This window comes from Pongo pygmaeus, chromosome 7, assembly GCF_028885625.2.
Source record: "Pongo pygmaeus isolate AG05252 chromosome 7, NHGRI_mPonPyg2-v2.0_pri, whole genome shotgun sequence".
NCBI lineage: Eukaryota > Metazoa > Chordata > Mammalia > Primates > Hominidae > Pongo > Pongo pygmaeus.
In genome coordinates, this window is record NC_072380.2 from 85940001 (window position 1) to 85967411 (window position 27411).

The window sequence follows — 27411 nt, forward strand, 5'->3', positions numbered from 1 at the left end:
TCAAAAGTGCAATGATTTTCTGAGTTAGGTTAATCCCTGTAAATGAAGGTGATCAGGGTGATCGCTTCAAAGACATTCAGAAATAATTTATTCATTGATTAGGCTTTTGGACTAGAAAGTATTAAATTCCTGGCTGAGTGCGGTGGCTCACGCCTGTAATCCCAGCCCTTTGGGAGGCCGAGGCAGTTGGATCTCTTGAGGTCAGGAGTTCAAGACCAGCCTGGCCAACATGGTGAAACCCCGTCTCTACTAAAAATACAAAAATTAGCCAGGCATGGTGGCATGTGCCTGTAATCCCAGCTACTTAGGAGGCTGAGGCAGGAGAATCGCTTGAACCTGGGAGGCGGAGGTTGCAGTGAGCCGAGATCGCACCATTGCACTCCAGCCTGGGCGACACAGTGAGACTCAGTCTCAAAAAAAAAAAAAAAAAAAAGTATTACATTCCTTTCCAGCTATTAGTTAATGGGCAATTAATCCACAAACTGAGTAAAATCATCACACTAAATATTTCACTATCATTGCTACCTAAAAACTTCAGCTCCTGTCTCCACTTACTAATTGACTGTATAAGCTACCATACTCGGTGCAATGGGGGAATGCAAACACATCTCCTTTTCTCCCAAACCTGCTTCTTCTCTTTGCACTTTGGTGAAAACTATCACCCTCAACTCATTTGTCCAAGCCAAAAACATAGTGGTTATCTCAAGTATAAGTGTACGGACTTTCAGCATAGATGTTGGAATTTGTCCGACTCAGGTTTGGGTTTTTTTTTTTTTTTAAAACAGTGTCTCGCTCTGTCATCCAGGCAGGAGTGCAGTGATCTTCTTACCCCAGCCTCCCAAGTAGTTGGGACCACATGTGCAGACCACCATGCTTAGCTAATTTTTATATTTTTGCAGAGATGGAGTTTCACCATGTTGCCCAGGCTAGACTCAGGTTTTAAATTCTAGCTCCTTCACATTTAAAGTGTGTGATTTTGGACAATTTGATTATGGCTGAATGTGTCCACTTTCTCATACCCTATTTCAGGCCGCCATCCTCCTGTCTTTATTACTAAAAGCCTCCTTTTTTTTTTTTGAGACAGAGTCTCGCTCTGTCACCAGGCTGGAGTGCAGTGGCACGATCTTGGCTCACTGCAACCTCCACCTCCCAGGTTCAAGCAATTCTTCTGCCTCAGCCTCCTGAGTAGCTGGAACTACAGGCATGCGCCACTAGGCCCGGCTAATTTTTTTTGTATTTTTAGAAGAGACGGTGTTTCACCATGTTGGCCAGAATGGTCTCGATCTCTTGACGTCGTGATCTGCCTGCCTTGGCCTCCCAAAGTACTGGGATTACAGACACGAGCCACTGTGCCTGGCCAATTTTTTTTTTTTAATTGAGGTATAATGTACAATAATCTACAAATAAAGTGTATAATTTGATGAGTTTGACATATGCATCTGTGAAACCAAGACAATCAAGGTAATGAACACATGTATCATTCCCAAAAGTTTGTGTCTTCCCCTTTGTAATCTCCCCTTCCCGCCATCCCATTTCCCTATGCAAACATTTATCTGATTCTGTCACTGTAACTAAGGATGCATTTTCTAGAATTTTATGTAAATAAAGCCATACAGGATGTATGCTTTTTGGCCTGGCTATATTCACTCAGCATAACCAAGATTTATCAGGATTCATCAACTTCATTACATGTATTAATAGTTTGTTCCTATTTTATTGCTGAATATTATTCCATTGTATGGAGAGTTGCTTATCTGTTCACCTATTGATGGACATTCGGGATGTTTCTAGTTTGGGCAGATTACATACAACATAAAATGTTTTGTTTCATATAAACATTAGTGTACAAGGCCTTTTGTGGACATACGCTTTCTTTTCTCTTGGGCAAATAGCTAGGTGTGAAATGGCTGATTTGTATAGTAGGTATGTGCATAGCTTTTAAAGAAACTGCCAAATTATTTTCCAAAGTGGTTATACAATTCTAAATTCCCACCTGCAGTGTATGAGAGTTTCCATTGCTCCACATCCTTGCCACAACTTGGTATGGTCAATGCAGTGGGTGTGTAGTGGTATCTCATCGTTTTTATCATTGTTTTTATTTGTATTTTGCTAAGGACTAAGGGTGTTGAGCAGCATTCCACGTGTTTATTTGCCATTCCTATATTCTCTTTGGTTACATATCAGTTCGAGTAAAAAACAAAATCACCCATTACTTCATTGGGTTTTGTTATTGAATTTTAAGTTCTTAAAAAACTATAAATATATCCTTTATCAGATATATCAACATAATTTGCAAAGATATTGTCTTGTTTTTATAGTTTGTCTTTTGAAGAACCTGTTTTAAATTTTGATGAGTCCAACTCATTCTTTTAGAATTTGTGTCATAGTTAAGAAATCTTTGTCAAATCCAAGACCTCAGATTTTCTCCTTTTTGAAGTTTTATTATTTTTGCTCTCAATTTAGGTCTATGATTCATTTTGGGCTAATTCTGTATATAGTGTTAGGTAAGATTTTTGTTTTTTGCATACGGCTTTCCAAATGTTCTAATGCCTTTCGTTGGATGGAGTATTGCTTCACCCAGAAGTGCCTTGGCGTCTTTTTTTGAAAATCAATTGGCCGTATTTCTGGACTCTCTATTCTGTTCCACTATGTCTATCTTTATTCCAATAGTTCATATTATAATCAATTCAAGCCATCATCCTTTGTCTAGATTACTGAAAAAGCTTCTTGGGTTCTGCTCCCATCCCCACATCCCCAGCTCTGTGACTCTTCCAATCCATTCTCCAGACTACAGCCAAGGCCAAGGTAATTTGTCCAAAGTGCAAATCTCATTCCACCAGTCCCTTTGCCCACAATATCAAGTCAAAACTTTATAACATGGTTTTTGTTTTTGACATGGAGGCTTGCTTGGTTGCCCAGGCTGGAGTGCAGTGGTGCGATCTCAGCTCACTGCAACCTCCGTCTCCTGGTTCAAGCGATTCTCCCACCTCAGCCTCCCAAGTAGCTGGGATTACAGGCACATGCCACCGGTCTGGCTAATTTTTGTATTTTTAGTAGAGACAAGTTGGCTAGGCTGATCTCAAACTCCTCACCGCAGATGATCCGCCCATCTCGGCCTCTCAAAGTGTTGGGATTACAGGTGTGAGCCACCGCACCTGGCCATAACATGGTTTTTCACCACTCTAATTCAATGCTCCCACCACACTGTTCTTTATCATACCTGGGCCTTTGCAGTGTGTGCTTACACAAGCCCTCATCTTCACTCTCCCACATTTACCTGGCAAATACTCATCCTGCAGTTCATCACGTTCCCTGAATTCTTTCTTGGACTCCATGTGTTGATTTTTCCTGCCTTGATGCTCACCCAGCACTCTGTGATTACCCCAGGACACCAAGTGTCAAACTGTATTTCAATTACCTGTCAGCCTTCCCTGCCTGATCATAGTTCCTTGAGACTCAGTAGGCATTCAGTATTTAAATGAGTATAAAGACAAACAAGATAGGTTCTCATTCTTCAGAAGATCCCAAGTTAAGCCAGGCAGATCAGCAAACCATATCAGATCATGTCAAACTCCTCTAATGCTTTCTAGGTCTGTTTATATTATTTCTGCTGGCTGTTAATCATGGTGTCTTATTTCCTAGAATGTGATAACTTTATGTCCTAGGAAGAAAGTATCTTCCTCCAGAGTGGATATTCATTTGCTTCTGCATGTCATCTCCTGAGGACACTGCCAGTCAGGGACCACACCTTAATCCAAGTCCAAGGCTTGACATTCCCTGAACCACCCTAGAGTGGGTGCAAGTCTGAATGATGGCTGGTTTACTTAGCTGATCTTTACTATGAAGTAGACCTACTGGGTCTAGCTTTAAATTATTTCTTGGTGGGTGGGATGCTGGGGTAGTACTTCAAGCTGCTTGTTTTAGGGATATCCTGGGCAACTATCATTGTGATACCGCCCACCAGTTTCATAACTATTTCTTCCCAATTGATAAATTCCCTGAGGACAAAAGCAACTCTTAGTTGCTGGGCTCATCTCTCAGCTAGTGGAAACTGAAGGACCAAATAACTTCAATCTTACCCTGATTCACAAGGACCTACATCCTTCCAAATACCCTGCTCATCCTGAACCAGTCACACAGTCCTTTGTACTGATCTTCACGCAAACTCCTCTCCTGTCCTAGCATTTTGTACTTGGGAACTCTGTTCTTGCCTGAAACCCATCTACAAAGTTTACATTTTTCAGGTCATGACAGTATTTTTATTCTTTTTAGATGGAGTCTTGCTCTGTCACCCAGGCTGGAGTGCAGTGTGTGGTCTCAGCTCACTGCAAACTCTGCCTCCCGGGTTCAAGCAATTCTTATGCCTCAGCCTCCCAAACAGCTGGGATTACAGGCATGTGCCACCATGCCTAGCTTTTTTGTATTTTTAGTAAAGATGGGGTTTCTCCATGTTGGCCAGGCTTGTATCGACCTCCTGGCCTCACTGATCCGCCTGCCTTGGCCTCCCAAAGTGCTGGGATTACAGGTGTGAGCCATCATGCCTAGCCCATGACAGTATTAAAGAAAATAAATTCAGGGGGTACACGTGCTGGTTGGTTACACAGATCTATTGCCTAATGCTGGGGGTTTGGGCTCTATTGAACCCATCACCCAAATAGCGAACACAGTACCTAATAGGTAGTTTTTCCAACCCTGGCACCCATCCACTCTCTTTTGGAGTCCCGTGTCTTTTTTTTGGAGACGGAATCTCGCTGTGTCCCAGGCTGGAGTGCAATGGCATGATCTTAGATCACTGCAACCTCCGCCTCCCGGATTCAAGCTATTCTCCTACCTCAGCCTCCCAAGTAGCCGAGATTACAGGCGCCCACCACCACGCCATTGATTTTTGTATTTTTAGTAGATATGGGGTTTCACCATGTTGGCCAGGCTGGTCTCAAGCTCCTGACGTGATCCACCCGCCCAAAGTACTGGGATTACAGGCGTGAGCCACTGTGTCTGGTCCGTCTATCTTTATGCATGACAGTACTTTTCACAGACATATTTCTTTGATAATCAGAAACTAGCTGCACCTCTTAAGGCTTGTCACATTTTATGATATGCTTTTCTATTTATTACCTCCCTTATTACAAAGGCCCTTTGAAGATATATACCTTATCTGCCATCCTTCTTGGCATATGAAAGGCACACAATAATTATCTACTTAATGTTGGTTTTTAAACTCTACGTCAGGTTTACCTTTATGATTTTATGGTTCCTGAGATGTATTTAGTTTAAAACAATTAATTTGTGACAAGCAATTTGCCTCAGAGATAAAGATGAGAAACACCTACAAAAAAAGAAGCCAAAACCAATGAAGAATGATTAATGATTTATTTAAAAGTAGTTTTCTCAAACTCTCTGGGATAGAAAGAGCAGGGTTCTGTTATAACATTTTACTCAGGTGGTGGTTCTGGATGTATGTTTCAAAATAGCTAGCACCTAAGTTTCTTTGAGAAAGCTAGGATAAAAATACAAGCATAACCAACTTAATTCAATACACACTTATTAAACGCCTGTGCTACAGGTACTGTATACTAGGTACTGTGTGCTATGTGCTGGGGACACAAACACAATTGCAACACTGTCCCTACTGTTAAAAAGTTCAGGATAGATGACTGGTAGGGAGAGAAGAAAGGACAAGGATGATAACCTTTCAGCTACCTTTGAACTAGACCTTTCAGGTAGAAATGCAGATCATGAACATTCTAGGAGGGAAGAACATTAGCAGAGGACAGTGGAGACTTGCATTGCTACTGCTTATGAAACAAGGTTTGTGGACAGCTGAAGAGCAGCATAGGGACACCAAGGCCAGGTAGTGAAAGGCCCTAATGGTAAGGAGACTGGAGAGAAGGTAGAAATCTCAGAGACATTTTAAAGTTACACTCAACAGGACTTGAAAAATGCAAGGAGGAGAGGACTACTGAGTATCATTGCTTGGTTAATTAGGTTGGATGGGAATGTCATTAAAACAGGATAAGAGAAATATGTTTTCATTGGGGTATGGAGACATAAAATTTTAATGTTGAATTGGCTATCTGCAGGATACAGCCATCTGTATTAGGATCTTGTCTGATGACATATATTCACCCACATTAAGTCCTTGAAGGCCATGTACAGACATGAGAAGATATTTCCTTAGTTGATAAACTTTCCTTATTATTTCCATAATCCACTTAACTGTAAAGGGCGTAGGGATTTCCACTTATGTATTTTGCATTATGCAGGCAAACATTAAAAATAAATCTCACAGGCAACTAAAAAAATGGTTGAAAGGGGCTCCCAACAGGATAGATAACCACAGTGGCTTTGAGCTTTATTATCCAAGTACACAAAACTCTTAGCTGTGTCACTTGCTTCTTCAATTTAGCTTATGTTTAATTTTGTTACGTGTTATGTTAGTGTGAAAATAAGAAATATAGGGAGGACATAAACAGAGTCACTTATCCAGAGTAGCTTAAACTAATGGAGAAAAGTCAAATCCTACTATGGAAAGTAGAAATTACTTTAAGGATTATAATAAAGGAAAAGTGCACCATCAAAGTACAATAGAAGATGGTTCATATATTTATCTAACCATCTACTAACATAGTTGTGTAGGACCGCAGGAACAGCTTGAGACATGATCGTTTTTATGGCAGAATGGCTGCCTCAATGAGGACTAAGGTGCTCCTGGGGCAAGCAGATCCCCTGCAGAAAAGAACACTTAGAATTACCAGCAAAGCATATTTAATTCTTCCTGTCAGAAATAACAGATGCTGAGATAGCCCCTTCTTGTGGTTATTTCCTTCCTCTTCTTGCAGCTTCAAGAGTCACTCATTTAAGTCATTAGTTCATGTGTTTGTATACTCCAGAAAGCATCCAGAAGTTCTTAGAGTATGCCCTTAATTGTACAACTTGAAGTTCAGCAACATCGGACTCACGGTAACTCTAAGCAAGTGCCCGGGTCTCCATTTCCATCTTCACTGAAAACACTCAGTCTTTAATTGGGACTTCCTAAAACATAAACACTAAAACTAGCTATATATTACATAAAGGTGATGTGTTAAATAGATGGTTTAAGTGACTATCTTCATTCTGTTGCACTCATTTTGGAAATGGACATGTTCCTGTTTCTATAATCCTTTAAAATTCAGTCTTTTGTGAGGAGAAACTACTGTACAAATAAACTTTTACGTCATAAACCAAAAAGAGGTCTGGTATCTATCCCATTTAGTATTCAAGTCTACAGAAAAAATCCAATGACAACTGCTTTATTATTAAAAGTTATGAAATTCCATAAAGCAATGTAATCTGCATTCAACTAACAAGTCTGATACATGTATTAAAAAATATATAACACATATTTGTCTGTTTTAACATTTATATTCTATTTAAAAAGTAGTGACTTTACATATTTTGCAACTTGAGTTTATAAAATATATACATCCACCCTATTCAAATCCTCAAGCATGAGCTTTCATTCCTATTAATAAAATGCACAATCAGTAGTTCTGAATAATAAAAGGAAAATGGTACCAACTAAAACAAACAAATTCATTTTGACCTGAACATGCATTTAGTTTTTGGCTACTAATCAACCCAATAATCCATTTTACCTTGAGCCTGACCACCAATTTGCCTTTACATAAACAATCTGTGGTTAACTATGAAGAGATGCATTTTCATGGTATCTGACACAATTTACCAAGTTCCTTACGGTAGATTTCAGGCTTTAAATTGTACGTTTCAGGCTTCAAAAGAGACAGGATTATTAAATCTTTCCATATACCAGAAAATCTGACAAGTGATGTCATTTTGAAATCATGCTTTTGCCTTTGAGAAAACAACTTAGAATTGTTGTAGGACCAATGAGAAAACAACTTAGAATTGTTGTAGGACCATCCTTTTCTCAAAACCCAGAGAGTATATGTGCCAAGGACTAGAACAAGAATTGGATCTCTCCTTTTCCCAGTCAACTCCTCACTCAGCATATTAAAACTGGAGTTCTTGAGGTATGTTAAGATAGATCAGCTTCTATTCAGACATTCCTTCCACATACTCAAAATACCCTCAGATATTTAATTAACAAAAAATTTTTCATAAAAAAAGTCATTTAATCATTCTAGAGACTCATCACAAAATACAAGTCACAATATTAACACGTGAAAATTAAAATTACAATTAACATCTCACCAGGATCAAAGAACCCTAACTTCAACTTTCAGGATAGAGAGCTAAGTTTCAAGGACATGTCTAAATTCTATGTGCCTCTAACGATAATAATGTACATAAACCTGTCTTAAATCGGCAAACAGACGAGGCATGGTGGCTTGCACCTGTAATCCCAGCACTTTGGGAGGCTGACGCAGGAGGAATGCTTGAGCCCAGGAATTCAAGATCAGCCTGGGCAACATGTGAGACCTCGTGTCTTTAAAAAAAAAAAAAAAAAAAAAAAATCCATCCAGGCATGCTGGCACACACCTGTAGACTCAGCTACCCGGGAGGCAGGAGGATTGCTTGAGCCAAGGTGTTCAAGGCTGTAATGACTGTTCCACTGCACACTCCAGCCTGGGCAACAGAGGAAGACCCTGTCTCAAAAAACAAAAAACCCACACACAATTTATGTTGAGAAAGCAAGTCTCCCACAAATTATTTTTAAAAAATGATTCCAGGCTGGGTGCGGTGGGTCATGCCTGTAATCGCAGCACTTTGGGAGGCTGAGGTGGGCAGATCACTTGAAGTTAGGAGTTCGACACCAGCCTGGCCAACATGGTGAAACCTTGTCTCTATTAAAAATTAGTCAGGTGTGGCAGCACATGCCTGTAATCCCAGCTACTCAGGAGGCTGAGGCAGGAGAATCGCTTAGACCCAGGGGGTGGAGATTGAAATGAGCCAAGATCGTGCACTGCACTAAAGCCCGGGTGACAGAGCAAGACTCTGTCTCAAAAATAAATAAATAAATAAATAAAAAATAAAAATAATCATTCCACATCTCAAAATGACTTAGAAATTTAAATGGAAAAAATAAATAATTTGCTTGGACAATAATTTGGCTTTGGAGAGTCCTCATCCAAAAATAACAAAATTTCCTTAATATTAGTACTGAAGAACTAATTACAGCTAACAGCTCATTTACCAAGTAGTCAATTATTCAACAAATTTAGCCATCTACTGACAAACTGAAATTAGTACCAGAAACTCCATGTATTTTATTTGTAGGAGAGCCATTTTAAATTTTTCAAAAATTCATGGCATAATTTTAATAATCTTCCTTCTGTAGATTCCCTAACTTCAGAAAAAAAAAAAAAAAGAGAGAATAAATTAGAAGTGAGAAAAGGAAACTGCGGAAGACTGATACATTGGACATCTGTGGGAAGAGACAGAAAAATAGGAAGAAAAATAAAGGACTACAAAGAGGATTGGGGCCAGTTGGTGCAGATTAAAAGACACCTTCTTCACAGACCTCAATCATGCACAGGCAGTAAGGGCATTACTATAACACAGAACAGTATAGTAGCTGATTTTGATAATGAATCCTCAGAAACTCAGAAAAGAAGAATATGGTTAAGCTTCAGTTCTTTTTGAAAAGCAATTTACATACACAATTACAAATAATCGCAAATTTTAAGCATTCAGCTATGTACAAAAAAATTAATGAAAGTGAGATCAAGAAATATAAGCAGCAGTAACCATAAAGGCTTAGAACTAGTGACACTGAATTTTTATTTAAAAAAATTTTTGTAACACACAGTACCTCCTCTTCTATTTTTAGGAAGAAGTTATAACAAGTTTTAAATATCTCAATTCTGAAAAACAATAGGCTTTTAAAAAATAAGACTTGATTACCAGAAACAAGTAATATGTAGTTACATAACCATTTTCGTATCACTACTCATTTCCATTATTTACCAATTCATCTTTGACGCAACTTGGAAACAATTAAGCAGTCACTAGACACCTGTTTTAGAATCTGAAGAAATTATTATCCACCACAGGAATCTAATGATATATATTTGCATATATTTAAAATTTCATAAGGGAAAAGGTAATAAACTATTCTAGTTACTTTATACCAAATATTGATATTCCTAGTCAAAACAATAAGGAATTAAGATCTTTCTCCAGGTGAACTGCTGATTATATAGAAGCTATTTCTAGCACTTTCTTCTGGGGATTAAAAACGATTTATTTCCCTGCTGGCTAAAATGATAAATTATATATTACAAGTAAGTCCTTTGGAAGTGAATATTAATTCCTTAAGAGAACCATAAAATGTATTTTAAAAAAATTCTCTTAAAAACTGAAAACAATCCTTCTCTTTAAAACCTATGGCATTAATCCCTACTTGACCAGAAAAGAAAGAAAAAAAAAAAAAAAAAAAAGGAAGGGCCCCATGTTCATGATCTAAGCATGCATAAATAAAGAAGTAAATGTATCACTGTCTTAATAGAATTTGGCAAACCAGAAGAATGGCCTAAAAATAAATAAATAAATAAATAAAAGAAGAAGAGTGTACCTTATCTTCTAAGTATGAAAGTCTAATTCGGTAGGCCTATGTAGCAAATAGTGCCCCACGAGGAAATGCAGGGAGGAGGCAAGTAGCATATTCCTATATACATTTTCTTGATATTCTGGTTGTCTTTCAACAATGCATTACAGAGAAATATTATTTTTATTATTACAAGCCATTAATTGCTCTCTGTAGAGCAATGACTCAGATAAATGCCTTATGACTTTTAATAATGTAACTAACATATAAATTAAATCTAAGTGCAAGGAGTTTTCAATGATTCCTAAATTAAAGAGAGTGTTGTTAGCCTGATTATGAATTTTAAATGTTTGTGCTCCTATATTTTAGGATATTTCATCTTATTTTCTACTCTTTAAACCATAAGATGTACCGAAATTGTTTCATTTTCCTCTACTTTCCTCTGTTTCATTTTAGTTTACTTTATGGTATTTATATGTAGAGAGAGAGGTATGTTAAAATATTGTTATAAAAAACTCAATTGAGGCTATATATGACCTATTACTCTATAGTATAGCATTGTTAATCTTCGACCCAGTATATTAATTCCTTTGGTGAATAAATGTCACCGGTCATTTTTTTATAAAAGCATTTTAGTAAGAGAACCAGCAATATGGAGACAGATTTCTCCCTAACCCCCAGAAAAAGATCAAGTCAAACAGTAGTGTAGAGCAGTTACGTAAAATATGAAAATACATAATTTACAGCTGCAATTTTCATATTAAAAGCAGTTTAAAACTATGAGTAATTCAAAGACTTTCTGTCTTGGTTAAACAGGCCAACTAATAAAACTGACAGAGATCATTGTGAGAATTTATCTAGTCAAGATAGAACAAAAATAGTTCGAATTTTTTAAAAGTGGTAATTGTTAACTAGCGGTATATAAACAGTGTCCACAATTTGGTGGCTGGCCACGGTTTTAATTTTTTTTTCAAGTTATTTCTATAGCAGACATATTTTTGAAGTCTACCCACCCCTGAGTTCAGCAATTATACTTTTAGAGTGTAAAATTATATGCCCTTAATTAACAACATGTACAAAGCTACAAAATGTCATCTATACAGATTAAAAACAATTTTAAAATATTATTTACCAATTATTGATTGAATGGTTTTACTGGGGTACGTATTTCAAACCTTTCAGCCAACTGGCTTTCAGTTTTAAGCCCAAATTGATTCATATATTCACTGCAGGATATTTCAAAAAGAGTGCAACAATAAGGCATTAGTAAAAATAACATTGTAGTAGAAACAGATTTTGCATATGTGAAAAGGTAATTTATAAAATACATTAATCACTTTTTAAAAAGAACTTAGTTGTAGTATCATTAACTCACATGGTACTGAGAATTGGACCTTTCAACAATTTTTTTTCTATAGAAAGTTTTATCTAGCTGTAAGCAAAGTCTTTTCAACAACAACAAAACAAAACCCTCCAGGAAAAACTATATGGCTGTGTGAGACAAATAAGCAACCATTTGATAGTGATTTTTGCCTAAATTTTAAAATAAAAATGTCCACACTCTTTTGTTAAAACATTAAGCCTCTGTCAAAAATGTATTTCTTATTTTAGGGTACAGGATTAAAGGACAAGATGATACTCACAAGTAAAGAAAATTTACAAGAAAAAACTTAACAAAAGTCTCAATAAAAGTATTGTAACATTCAAACTTGACTTATAACAAAAGAAACAAGATTGCAAACAAAAATGTTTATGGGTTTTCCAAACATAAATAAATGAAATAGTGTTTAGGCAGTAGGGCTCATGCTGATGGCTAGCAGGAAGTTAACAGAGTGTAACCTACTTGGAAAAAATCTTTAATGTACAAATAACAAGCCCAAATTATGGACTGCAGCAATTTAATCATCACTGCCATTTTTCTTACTTCCAAAATAAAGCCTTGATTAAACCATTCATACCCTATATTACTCATACCTTTGCTTCAGAGATTGAGGAACTATATACAACAAATTAATTTATTTTCACCATAGGGATAACATACTGTACCTCTCTGCCAATGTTACTTGAAAATCTTCCATGTCAAAACAACTTGACAGTAGATATAAACAATTCAATAAATACGCAATGATCTTTCATTACAGTCCTTTAAAGACGCATGTTAATTCATGCTGTTAACCTTAGGATCACAGTGCATAGAATCCAAATATAAACAGTTGGGGTAACTTTTAAAGTAATGTTGGATCCCTCACTTTATTTATATTCCCACTATAACCGATAAGTTCATTTCATAGGCCCTATCATGCATTAATCATTGAGTGGCAGGAGTTAATGAAAACTTTTCCTGTTACAACGTCCATTGCCGGCAATGAACGTACCAAAACCGCCAAGGAAGTCATTGTTATTGCACAATACATGAGGACCTGGAGCTTTTCCAAAAGCTTAAAAAAATAAAAATAAAAAATGGAATTATATTTGACATTTCCTGACACCTGCATTAATACTGTATGACTAATAAAAGCATGTCAGTTGCCTGGACTGAACCAGCGATCAACATGCGCCCAGAATGCACACGAGTAAAAATGCAGTAAAAGGAAGTAGTCTTCATTGCCTATAGGTCACTTCCAGTCAAAGGTTAAAGTTCAAAGACTGAATGATCAAAGTGCTCATTTTCTCAGTAGGACTATCTTCTGCTAGGAGGATGATAACAGTGGCATCAACAAGTATCATCTTTAAGAAAAGGAGAAAAAAGATAATTAAAAAGTCAAGCATGTATAAGTAAATTCTACAAGTCTGTTTAACGTAGAAATAATTTCAATTAGCAAGAAGTACACAGTTTACATGTCTGATCTGCCTCCCCCAAACCTGTGAATACAAAGTGCAATATGTTCAATTATACAGTGACAAACAAATTAAGTTTTATTCTTTCAGAGAAACAGTTCACATAAACCTTAAAATGATATGTTATTAGTACATTCTATTTAAAATAAACTGATATGACATGTTAGTACATATTCAGGATGTATCAATCTTAAGAGAATTATTTTACGGGCAACAAGTTCACATTGTAATGAGACAGAAGTAAACTCCTGATCAACAGTGCCATGCTATTTCACACAGAATAATACACAATTTGTCTTTAGACTGTGAAGGAAGGAACTGTTCTTTACCAATGAGATGCAATCTCCAAATCAATAAACATTTAAGATTAATTTCCCTTTAGAAAATAAGTTTTCAGGCCGGACACGTGGCTCACACCTGTAATCCCAGCACTTTGGGAGGCCGAGGCGGGCGGATCACTTGAGGTCGGGAGTTTGAGACCAGCCTGGCCAACATGGTGAAACCCTCTTTCTACTAAAAATAAAAAAATTAGCCAGGCGTCGTGGCACACACCGGTAGTCCCAGCTACTCAGGAGGCTGAGGCAAGGGAATCGCTTGAACCTGAGAGGCAGAGGGAGGCTCTGTCTCATAAAAAAAAAAAAAAAAGAAAAAAAAAGAAAATAAGCTTTCAGCAAGTATAGATACATATGCAAATGGGGTCATTAAAAAAACTCATGAAATTATTTAATAATAACTTCTGGTAGCCTCAACACATATATATGTAACAGACAACTTTAGGATTATTTATTTTACAAAATTTATTTCACAAAACATATCTGAAAGATTTATTCTGAGGATGAGTTATTCTTCAGAAGGAAGCTACATAAAGAAACTAAGACTGGTGGCCAAGAGTTGTGAAAGCACTCAAGGAGAAAATTCTGAAATCCTAGCCAAAATATTTTAGAAACTGTCTGATACGGTTTGGATATCTGCCCCTTCAAATCTCATGTTGAAGTGAGTGATCCCCCATGCTGGAGAGGGGCCTAATGAGGAGGTGTTTGGGTCATGAGGGCAGATCCCTCAGGAATGGTTTGGTGCCCTGCTTGCAGTCATTAGTTCACATGAGATCTGGCTGTTAAAGGGTCTGGGACCTCCTTCCTGTCTCTTGCTCCCTTCTCTTGCCATGTGACTTGCCTGCTCTCCCTTCAACCTTCCACCATGAGTAAAAGCTTCCTGAGGCCTCACCAGAAGCAAATGCCAGTACTATGCTTCTGTACAGTCTTCCAAACTGTGAGCCAAATAAACTTCTCTTCTTATAAATTAGTCTCAGGTATTTCTTCAGAGCAACGCAAAACAGATTAATACACTGTCTCATGTTAGAATTGATATACTGCTAATTAAAAACCAATAAAATCTGACTTCTAAGCTGGGCAAACCCATAGAGTATTCCATGATCCAGTAATTTCAAGGGGAAACAGACTGGAGTTTAAAAATAAATCATCCCTAATTCATTAGACACCTTAAAATAAATAAGAACAGTATCTTTAAGAAAACAAGTAGTTTATATCCTCTAAGGTTCACTCACAATTTTCTCGGCAATGCAAAGTGGCTCACGCCTGCAATTCTAGCATTTGGGGAGGCTGAGGTGGATAGACTGCTTGAGCCCAGGAGTTCAAGACCAGCCTAGGCAATATGGCAAAATATTGCCTCTACAAAAAATACAAAAATTAGCCTGGCATGGTAGTGCATGCCTGTAGTCCCAGCTACTTGGGAGGCTGAGGCTGAGGTGGGAGGATCACTTGAGTCTCAGAGGCTGAGGCTGCAGTGAGCCGTGAATCCCTAGGCAACACCGTCTCCAAAAAAAAAAAAAGGGATGTTCTTTAAATTACTGTGGTACTCAAAACAGAGAAGATATACTTGTTATGGATATAAAACAAACTTAGGAATATTAATAAGTTCCTTAAAACATCGCTTCTGCAATAGAGTAACAATAGGGTTGGTCCCTGAAACTAATACTAAAACTAATCATACTCAAATCTCTAAGCTAAAAGATGGCACTAAATTCTACCTAATATGTAAAACTACTGGGGATAAATTTTAAGGTGATACAAGATAACAATACATACAATAAGAAAAGTGACAGATAAAATTCAATTTGAACATAATGTTATCCAGTTAACTACCAATAAACTTGTATCTTCAAAGACACACCATCTTTGACAGGTGGTAGCACAAATGCATCTTTATTTATTAGCTTGTTCATTGTAGAAGGTTTTTAGTATAGTAGGTTTTGCAACCAAAATGTGAATGTGCAACCAAAATGATTAAGAAATCTTTGTGAAGCTACTTTCCAGATCCCAATCCCTGTTTTTGACTGATATGATACTACCCACCTTTGAATACCCTAGTTTTGAAGAAACAAATGATCTATAACAGCTAGATCAACAGGGACTTGCAGGATTACAAATCCATGATGGCTATATGTAATCAAGAGTTTATAAGCAAACTTTAAGTATAGATACAAGTATGAGCCAAAGCCATCGCCATCCTTTTTCTAAATAGGATGGCCATAACTAAGAAGCAAAAAACTTATCCGTTACTAGAAAGAACATAGTTTGCAAGCCAGATGAAAGTATTATTGGATACCAGGACAAACACCCCCCAACCAAAAAATAAAAAATAAAAAATAAAAAAAACATCAGAGTAAACCCATTTTGGGTCAAGACAAATACAGGCCGACAAAAGGTGGTAAAAGAATGGTATATTTAATCTCTTGGCTAAAGCATTTGTAACAAGATAATGGCCTGAAGAAAAATCTAATGATTAACCATTTATATTTTTCCTGGAAATTCAGAAGCCTCAACTAAAATTACACTTTCAAATATAACATACAAACTACCAGTTTCAAAGAGGTGACACCTACCATGGCTAACTTCACTGGGCTTCTGAGAAATATAAATGAGAAAGAACTATATTAGAAGAAGGTCATTTAGTTTTCTCCTGAGAATAAAAACTATCATATAGTTTTCCAACTATCATGGAAACCCATCTCCTTGGATATCCCCAGGGACAGAAGACTAGAAAAAAAAGGAATACAGTAATATAGGTCAGTGGATATGAAGTGGATGCTACCTCCAAGAAAGAGAAAATATTTAGTTTTGTCTCTCAACAATTTAGGGAATTAAAATTTTCCTTTAATGAACCAATTCAAAAAATATTTCAAAGTAGGCAGACAACAGACTTGTTAATCAGCAGGAAACAGAAGGCACAAACAAACTGAGTAAAAGTTTGGATTCAGGAATTTAGTAAACGGTTTTATAATTCCAAAAGGTAGTACAAATAAAAAAAGTTCACAACACAGGTAAATCTGTGGACAGCAACTATATGGCAGGAAGAAAAGGAGTTTGATACTACTAGTCTGAGACAATTTTATGCTCCTGCCCTCTTGTAGTCTTTATACTTCTATAGAAATGTTCCAGCTGAACAGAATCAGAATGCAGTCCATGGTTTTTAAAAACCGATATTCCTCTACACCTTCTCCAAATTACAGACTCATTTTGTTGGATATGCCATCTAAACATTATGCCAATTCATTTCCTATGAGCTTAGGTCTCTGAAACCAATCTTCAACAAACAGAAGCCTTAAGTTACATGGGGTGAGCGTCCCTAAATCCAAAATCTGAAACTTTTTAAGCATCAACATGACACCACAAGTGGAAAATTCCAGACTTGACCTCATGATGTTAAACAGTTAAAACTCTGTTTCATGCAAAAAATTATTTAAAATGCTGTATAGGTCTGGTGTGGTGGCTCATGCCTGCAATCCCAGCACTTTGGGAGGCTGAGGCGGGCAGATTGCTCGAGTCTAGGAATTTGAGACCAATCTGGGCAACACAGTGAAATCCCATCTATACCCCCCAACAAAATATACAAAAATTAGCTAGGCATGGTGGTACATTGTCTGCAGTCCCAGTTACTCGGGACACTGAGGTGGGAGGATCACCTGAACCTGGGAAGTTGAGGCTGCAATGAGCCATGATCACACCACTGCACTCCAGCCTAAGTGACAGAGTGAGATTCTGTCTCAAAAAATAAATGAAGTTTTGTATAAAATTACCCTCAGAATATGTGTTTAAGGTATACGTGAAACATACATAAATTTCATGTTTAGACTTGGCTCCCATCCCCAAGACAGCTCATTATGTATATGCAAATATTCGAGAAAAACAAATTGAAATCCAAAACACTTCTGGTCCCAACCATTTCAAATAAGGGATATTCAACCTACAGTTTATAACCAACCATTCGATTTTCTAACACTTTAAGGAGAATGGTTCCAGCCAGCCACAGATCTGTCCTCCCCGCTGTGGAAAGCAAATCATTTATGAAACTAAGTTGTATATGCCTGATACTGACCTCAGAAAACAAATGGACCATACAACTAATGGACTTTAGTTGGCTACCTCACTGAAAGTATTTTTATGGTCTCACAAAGAGACACGTTCAAAAGATACTTTCTATCTTTCCCAAGAACAATTATCATGTCTGTTTTATGATATAGAACTCTGAGGCCTCAATCATTCATTTATTGGTGCATGGAACTGTATGCAGATCTGTTTTCTAAGGAAGATTCTAGCCCTGAATCATAAGAAAATTCCTTAGCCCATCTATATGCTGAGGTGAGTTGTCTATTTTGCATACCTATTTTGGTTAGGCTTGTTTTTTTTAACCCTATTCTCCCTGCTCAATTGATTATTCAAAGCATAAGAATCCCCTCCCACTCCCGCACTGCCTTAACTGGCAATGAATAAATTTGCATTTCAAAGCAGGTATGACTTCAATTTCTTAGTGAATAGAAACTATAAAGGAATTCTGGAAAACACATTGATAGTCAACTTCAAGTAAGTAATAAAGAAATGTGCAGTCACTATCAATACAACTTTTTATTTAATATATCCAAAGACCTCTAAACACTAATGAGGTGACTTTTTACATGGTAATAAATAACTGTGTGGTAAATAAGAACCTCAGAAGAAATAAATATAAGCTATGATGCAAACAAAGACAATAACAGTGGGGTAAATAGTGACTGGCCTAATTCTTGAGGGATTCTAACTAATAATGTAGAAAACCACAAATTTAAGCTGAGATAGGTCTCTTCCAAGAACTTTAACACTGGCATTTGGCAGCTCAGCTTTAGCATGTCAGCAGAGTCCTCCTCTTATAAAACCAGGAAATGAAGCGAATTTCAGATTTGTTGTTTTTCATTAACTGTGCCTCCATCCTGCATCCAGCATCCAGGAAGTATATATACAATCACTAATCTAAACCAAACCTCTCTTGCCTCTTTGCTTAGATCTGACAAACACTGACTCACCTTGACCCAAGTATGTCAGGAAGCACCACACAAGAGGACTGTGGAGCTTGAGACCTGAGGCATACAATTCCACTTCGTTTCTAGAAACTGAAATGCTAAGTGTTTCAGTGAGTTTATCCAATTCTTAGTAAGCCTTGGTTCAGTTTCTGATCTTTCTGCCTAGCCTTGAAAGTCACATAAGGAAACTGGCCTGTTCTGTAATCCTTTGAAAATTAGATGATGCTAAGAAACATCAAGAGTCCATATGTCTTGGTAACTAGGTGTTATACTGGAACAAAGCAGTATAACACCTAGAGCTAAGCAGAAAAAGATACGCTGACTTGTGGAAAGTTCTAATAAGAAAATTAATGTTATACTTTTTACAAGCATATGATTATCTTTGATAAGATTACCCAAATTTACCTATAATGCCAGGACAAGCTATTATTCACATTGCCTGTGACTGCTATTCTGATACATATAAAGGAGAAGACAGTATGTGCTACACAGCTGAAATGCATTAGCTTTTTAAAAGTGAAGGAAAAAAAAAAAACAAGAAAAAGTTCAAAGAAGATTCTCTGCAGCCATCCTAGTTGGATGACAGAACAGCTGCTTTACCATCTCAATGTATAACAAATATTTCCATTCCTTGATTGCTATGAAACTCACTTTCAAAACAAAGTTGTCCCTTAAAAGGAGAATGGTGGAGAATGAGTCAAACATTCAGCATTCAAGCAAGAGGAGAAAATATATTAAGAGATAAGAATGGTCATCACAAGTCAATGAACCAAGGATATTTTAAACAAAATTATCTGTAAATGAAAAAAAAAAAATTTTTATGTACCCAGGATTGGGGACTGGACTAGAACAGTCGTAATTCAGGTTAGTAAGAATCCAGTGCCTTTTAAAAATAGCTCATTTGCATTGGGGGGGGCGGGGAGAGGTCAAAGAGGAAAGGATAACTTTAATCTGTTTATCGGAAAAACGAATTACTGTATGAACTTCAGACTATTTTATATTATGTGAAAAGTTAATTTGGTTTGAAAGGCTATTTTTTTGGTACTTCTCGGCTTACTTGGAGATTATGTCTCCAAACTTTCTACTTCAGTCATCAAAGTATGGATTTCTCAGTAACATAAAAACTGTTAACTCTAAGAAAAATAACTTCTATTGGCTGGGCGCAGTGGCTCACACCTGTAATCCCAGCACTTTGGGAGGCTGAGGGGGCAGATCACCTGAGGTTGGGAGTTCGAGACCAGCCTGACCAACATGGAGAAACCTCATCTCTATTAAAAATACAAAATTAGCCGGGCATGGTGGCACATGCCTGTAATCCCAGCTATTCGGGAAGCTGAGGCAGGAGAATCTCTTGAACCCGGGAGGCAGAGGTGCGGTGAGCCAAGGTGGCACCACTACACTCCAGCCTGGGCAACAAGAACAAAACTCCGTCAAAAAAAAAGAAAAAGAAAAAGAATAAGAACTTCTATTTCTATTATAAATTATAATTTAAAGAATTAATCCTTATATTTCTGGTTTTATCTTTCCCCATTTCTTATTCAAAAGCAGGTAAGAAGAAACTCTGAAGTATTCTTAGATGAAAGACTTCTCATAAATCCTTTCAACCATATAACCCAGCATTAGAGGGGCTAGAAAACCAATTATCTTTTTGAACTTTCTCCACTAGGGAGTAGTAAATAAGGAAAAAATAGGAATACCCTCTAATAATGGCATGAGAAAGTAGGAGAGGGTTGTACTTTAAAAAATGTGTACTTTAAAAAAAACTCATCTTCTAAAACACAATGTCCCCTGAAGTTGCATGAAAAACCTCAAGGTGGTTTAAAAATACTTGTAAAAAAAGAAGAATCTTTCTATTAGTAGTGAGACTGAATCTATCTGAACCAGAATTACTAGAGTCTTAAATTAAAACGCTGACACTTAAAAATAATTATGTTTGTCAATATTCCTAATTGGCTAATCTTAATTTTTGATGAATGTGGGAACTCACTATAGTAAGATAAAGGAGTTTCTGACACTCAAGGATTTTTTTTGTTTGTTTTTTAAGGCTTTTTTGTAAAGGCATGAAGAAGCGGCTTAGTGTTTGGTCCTAAAAGGCAAAAGAATGTAAGAAAGAATTAAGCCTGTTTATTAATGAGTCTATTTGGAAACCTTGTCAAATAATCTCAGAAACAATAGTTCTCAGATGACTAGCTACATCAGAATTATCTGAGGGTATCCTAATGTAAACAAAACCAGCATTCAAGTTTATTAGGTTCCTCAAAGGAGGGAGTACTTAACAAGGCTTTGGTGAAAGAGCTCCTAAGAAGAGAGGAGTTGTGTGTGTAGTAGAATTAATTCCAGGCAAATAGCACATGTAGAGGTAACAGATGGCAGACTAAGAAATTGAGTATATAATAATAAAGTACTACACTGAATATTTCATAAAACTTTTCTTGTGTTAAGGATTTTTTTTAGGACAGATTCTCTGAAGTTTAATAACTAAGACAAATGTTTGCTCTTGAATTTTAAGCTTGCTAAATACTGCTAAACTGCTTCCTTAAAGGATTACACTAACTTGCTACATACCACCAGCAAGTATGAAAACAATTTTATTCTACCCTTTACTCTCCCCTTCAGTATTGCATTTGTTTTATAAAACTCTGCAGATTCAGAAACTGTTTCAAAATCTTAAACTGGTAATTATTTTACTGAGCTGCACTTGTTTGCCTATTTTGTTTTTTATCCTTAAGTAACTTTCATAAACAGTTTATTTTTAATAAGCTATAAACATTTCACAATTTTTTCAAACTTTATAACGATAGTGCTTTAAAGTTAAAGAAGCTGTACATTTTCATATAATTGAATGTTTAATTTCTTTGTGATTCCTTTTAAATACAGAAATTCTTCCTTTCTCCAGAGAGCAATACCCAACATTGAAAAAAAAAACATTTTTTTTGGTTGTATTTTAAAAATAGGCCAGGTGCAGTGGCTCACGCCTGTGATCCCAGCACTTTTGGAGGCTGAGGCAGGCAGATCACCCTGAGGTCAGGAGTTTGAGACCAGCCTGGCCAACACGGCAAAACCCCCATCTCTACTAAAAATACACAAATCGGCAGGGCGCGATGGCTCATGCCTGTAATCCCAGCACTTTGGGAGGCCGAGGTGGGAGGATCACGAGGTCAGGAGATTGAGACCATCCTGGCTAACACAGTGAAACCCCGTCTCTACTAAAAATACAAAAAATTAGCCAGGCGAGGTGGCGGGCGCCTGTAGTCCCAGCTACCCGGGAGGCTGAGGCAGGAGAATGGCATGAACCCCGGGGGGCGGAGCCTGCAGTGAGCCGCGATCACGCCACTGCACCTCTAGCCTGGGCAACAGCGAGACTCCGTCTCAAAAATAAATAAATAAATAAATAAATAAATAAATAAATAAATAAAAATAAAAAAATCAGCTGGGCATGGTGGCGCACCTGTAATTCCAGCTATTAGGGAGGCTGAGGCAGGAGAATCGCTTGAACCCAGGAGGCGGAGGATGCAGTGAGCCTAGATCACGTCACTGCACTCCAGCCTGGGCAACAGAGCAAGACTCCATCTCAAAAAATAAATAAAAAATAAATAAATACAAATACTGAACCCACAGGAAATATTTTATGCAGTGAAAATATTCCTTCTCCAAAGGATTACAGATTTTCCAAGATGATTACTTACTAAATAATCCTTCCCCTTATCACTGATTTGTAATGCCTTATGATATATTCAAATGTTATATTCAACTGCGCCTAAATAAGAGGAACTGTATTTCAATGATCTGTTCTTCTATTAGTATGTTTTAGTGTCCTGTCTGGTAGATTAATTCTCCTCCATTACCTTTATGGCTCAAAATTCAAACTTTGCTCTTCTCATCTAATATTTTTTTCCCAAACTTTTCAAACAACTATCTCCTTTCCCACCCCCCACAATCATTCACTGGATTTGTAATGAACTCCATCGAACCTACAGTTTGTAAAATATACTTATTTTTATTTCACAGCTCTTAAAGTTTTGCCATTTTCTTCTTCTTCTAAGTCATATGTATTTCTTATTGATATTACCCCAAATTTTCACATTTCTGTCTCTCAGGAACAGCATATTTCTTTTTTCTTTTCTTTCTTTTTTTTTGAGACAGAGCCTTGCTTTGTTGCCCAGGCTGGAGTGCAGTGGCGCGATCTCCGCTCACTATGAGCTCCGCCTCCTGGGTTCATGCCATTCTCCTGCCTCAGCCTCCCGAGTAGCTGGGACTACAGGTGCCTGCCACCACGCCCAGCTAATTTTTTGTATTTTTAGTAGAGACAGGGTTTCACCGTGTTAGCCAGGATGGTCTCAATCTCCTGGTCTTGTGATCCACCCACCTCAGCCTCCCAAAGTGCTGGGATTACAGGCATGAGCCACCACGCCAGGCCACTTCTTTGTGTTTTCTAATTTGTAACTACTGGCATAGTTCTATTGCACTGACTCGGGTCATCTTTTCGTTCAACACCTGGGGAACTTTTAAGTTTTTAATTCACTCAATTTAGGTGAGGATACAGAAGGCTTCACACTGGATAGAAGATACGGGGAGAAGGTCATAGTTCAATTAGTTTTTGCTAGTTCTAATTTCTTATCAGGTTAACATTAAAAAAAAAAAAAAAACAACAAACCCACACACAAAAAAACCCCAAAGGCAATACTCTTATGTATATAAAAATCACAGGGGATGGTTTTTGTTTACTTGCTTCAAAAAGTACACTGAAGAATACAGACTTTTTGTTTTTAATTTCAAATAACTCTTCAGGGAAGCATTAAGGTTAGTTTAGAAATGCTAGCAGCTCTGAAATATCATTACCATCCCAACAAATACAACAGAAATTTAAAATTAGAGAGTACTTTATTAATAAAACTACAATCAGCAGAATCTCATTTTTTTTTTTAAGGGATAATGATTAGAATAGAGAGCTTTCTAATTTAATGAGGTACCCTTTACTGTGACTCCCCCCTCCTCCCAGCCATGAACACTACCAGAACTAAATGAACACACAAGGCATCAAAACTTCTATTTCAAACAACAGATTTCCCAGTAACTAGTCCTTTTTTTTTTCCTTTGGAGACAGAGTCTCATTCCATCACTGTCACCCAGGCTGGAGTACAGTGGCGTGATCTCAGCTCACTTCAACCTTCGCCACCAGGGTTCAAGTGATTCTCATGCATCAGCCTCCGGTGGAATTAGCTGCACGCCACCACGCCCATCTAATTTTTGTATTTTTAGTAGAGATGGAGTTTCACCATGTTGACCAAGCTAGTCTTGAACTCCTGACCTCAAGTGATCTGCCCGCCTCTGCCTCCCAAAGTGCTGGGATTACAGGCATAGGCCACCATGCCTGGGCTCCCAGTAAATAGTTCTAATTTGATCCTAAGATTATTAAAAACTTCTTTTTTGTAATACAATGGTAGAGTCTCCGAATGTCAAAGTAATTTTACATTTTACTTTTATGATGGCTATGATTTGGTTTGCCCCATTAAAAATCTAGTGTAGTGCTGGGCGTGGTGGCTCATGCCTGTAATCCCAGAACTTTGGGAGGCCCACGTGGGCAGATCACCTGAGGTCAGGAATTCAAGACCAGACTCATCAACACACAGAAACCCTGTCTCTACTAAAAATACAAAATTCGCTGGGTGTGGTTGCACATGCCTGTAATCTCAGCTACTTGGGAAGCTGAGGAAGGACAATCGCTTGAACCCAAGAGGCAGAGGTTGTGGTGAGCCGAGAATCACACCATTGCACTCCAGCCTGGGCAACAAGAGCAAAACTCCATCTCAAAAATAAATAAATAAATAAATCTAGGGTAATTCATCCATTAAATATATTAGAATATTTTAAAGAATTTTCTTCATATAACATAAATATAACACCAATTATAGCTTCTCTTCTTTTTCCCAAGTCTTATAGCAAATATATATAATCTTCAAATCAAAATGCTAAAAAGTTATTACAAATTCAAATTCCTTACCATGATACCACCATTTTGTTTTCTTTGGATTCTTGTTACATGTTCGCACGTAAAATGAATTATCTGGTGGTCGTCTCTAAAACAAAAAATAATTTAAATAGGTTGAAAAACAGAAAAACTAAGAGGGTGACAGTTTTAATAAAAGCTTAAGAAAAATTAACAGAATGCATAAAAAACAATATAAACATGAATAGTATATCTAAAAGAATAAAAACTATAAATGTATTCCAGGAAATGTATATGCTTAACACCTAAATTTAAAAAAGGAATAATAAGGGTGTTTGAGTGTAGTCTGTGTTAGGTTCTAGCCTGGCCAACATGGTGAAACCCAGTATCTACTAAAAATACAAAAAAATTAGCTGGGCATGGTGCGTGCCTGTAATCCCAGCTACTTGGGAGGCTGAGGCAGGAGAATCGACTGAACCCGGGAGGCAGAGGTTGCAGTGAGCCAAGACTGTGCCATTGCACTCCAGCCTGACAACAGAGCAAGACTCTCGTCTCAAAACAAACAAACAAAAAATTAAATAAATTATAAGGGGAATGAAGAAGGACTGATGAGAAAAGTCAAATTCACATAATAATTTAAACATAGCCGGGCACAGTGGTGGGCATCTGTAATCTCAGGTACTTGGAAGGCTGAGGCAGGAGACTTGCTTGAACCCAGAAGGTGGAGGTTGCAGTGAGCCGAGATGGTGCCACTGCACTCCAGCCTGGGTGACAGTGAGACTCCATCTCAAAAAATAAATAAATAATAAAACAAAGGGCCAGGCACGGTGGCTCACGCCTGTAATCCCAGCACTTTGGGAGGCCGAGGCGGGTGGATCACGAGGCCAGGAGATTGAGACCATCCTGGCTAACACAGTGAAACCCTGTCTGCTAAAAATACAAAAAAAAAAAAAAAAAAAAAGCCGGGTGTGGTGGCGGGCGCCTGTAGTCCCAGCTAAGTCAGGAGGCAGAGGCAGGAGAATGGCATGAGACTGGGAGGCGGAGCTTGCAGTGAGCCGAGATTGCGCCACTGCACTCCAGCCTGGGCGACAGAACCAGACTTCATCTCAAAACGAAACAGAAAAGTCTACTAAACTAGATTTGTCGGGAGAAGTATAGCAATGTACAAACCTCCACAAAGAACTATGTTTTTACGGTATTGGAATACCATCAAAGATAGACCAGAAGATTCAGTTTCTAAACAATATTTACGAGAAAAAATGGGAAAAATATATATTGGCATTTCTGCTATAATTGGCCTTTCTGCTGAACATATGCCCTGACTAGAACAATATATGAGAAATATATGACAGCTCTGCAAGGGAGCTACCTCAGATAAAGTGATGCCAACAACACTGAAGATATATTATGGAAGAGACTTTTCCTGAAATTTGTTGGATACTGCCTAGACAAAAGAAAACGTTACCCTCTACAAAGACTTGGAAACATCAAATTTATATTAAAGCTATATTAAAGTTTATAGATACTATGATAGATATCCTTATCCTTTAGTCTCCTTTATGCCTTTCAGAATCATTCCAATAACCTGATTATTTTCCTATCATTAACTATTGTATAGTGTATATGCAGGATTTATTTTCAGACTTAAATCTGCTTAGCTAAGCTAATGAAAATGAGAGATTAAGGGAATCCTTTCCTCTACCTGAGGCTAATGAAAATAAGTGAATTTGGTATAACATCATTTAAGGAAAGTCTAACCAGAAAGCAATGGTGACTAGGACTCTGTGATAGCAGGAAGGAAAACAGTCCATTTGGCACTTCTAAAACTCCTATATATAGCTATCAGCCTAGTTGAGCCTCACAATGCTCTTATGTGTTAATATTGTAGTAATTTCATTTAACAAAAAGAAACATTAGAGCATAAGACAGTCAAGACATTTAGGTATTCCAAGTTAATCTGTGGAAACAATTTGAGAAAATTCCTAAAAAATGAATATTATGAAATTAGACGCCTGACTACTTCAAGGAAGGGATGATTCTACACAGTTAAATCTATGTTCATATGGAATTGGTACTACTAGAGCAGATACTTTCACAAACTCATTTTATGTATATGTTGATTAGAACCCAAGAATCATCAGAAAAGTCTTCAAAAAATACATATTCAGAAAAGAGAAATACTCAATTCTATTTGCTTAAATCATTTATCTCCCTGACAAATGATCAGGGAGATACAGTTCTTGGAAAAGAAACTATACAAAAGAAGTCTTACGAAATTGTTTTAGGAATGGAATACAAACTGAAAAGTTTGAACAATGTAAATATATTACAAAGGCATGCGAATAAAGTGGAATTTACTGAAAGGCCTGTGATCTCAATATCAGAAATTATCTTTAATCCACTGCAATCTAATGACATACTGGATTTAAATACCTTCAGCTTATGGAACCACTCCTGATTGTGTAAAAGGAAATTGGAATAAAAGAATTATGACTAAAGTCCCAAACACCTAAAGTAAAATATTTTAATAGTAGCAGAATTAACAAAGTAAAGCCCATAGAACTATGTCCACTACGGAATAAAATTTACCTGTTTTAATAGTAAAACGTGTAGATGGGTATTTAAAATACTTTTCTTTTTTCTTTTTAGAGACAGTCTTGCTCTATTACGCAGGTTGGAGTGCAGTGGCGTGATATCAGCTTACTGCAAGTTCAGCCTCCTGGGTTTAAGCAAGTCTTGTGCATCAGCCTCCCAAGTAGCTGGGAC

The 27411-nt window shown here is 37.3% G+C and overlaps 1 protein-coding gene across 8 annotated transcripts in view; it reads right to left on the minus strand.

Annotated features, from left to right (window-relative positions):
- Positions 1 to 6580: 6580 nt before the first annotated feature.
- The window catches only part of UBE2W (ubiquitin conjugating enzyme E2 W), an 88448-nt gene continuing 67617 nt past the window's right edge, over positions 6581 to 27411 (minus strand). For 2 of the 8 annotated variants that reach the window (XM_063668894.1, XM_063668891.1), the window contains 2 exons: positions 24700 to 24775; positions 6581 to 6726 (listed from right to left, as the gene is read on the minus strand). In XM_063668894.1, the coding sequence (XP_063524964.1) occupies positions 6698 to 6726; positions 24700 to 24775 (105 nt within the window). In that variant the 3' untranslated portion in view covers positions 6581 to 6697. Of the gene's footprint in view, positions 7033 to 9717; positions 13966 to 24699; positions 24776 to 27411 lie in introns of those variants that run through there. The other 6 variants (XM_054498266.2, XM_054498264.2, XM_063668895.1 and 3 more) reach the window with 5 other exon arrangements.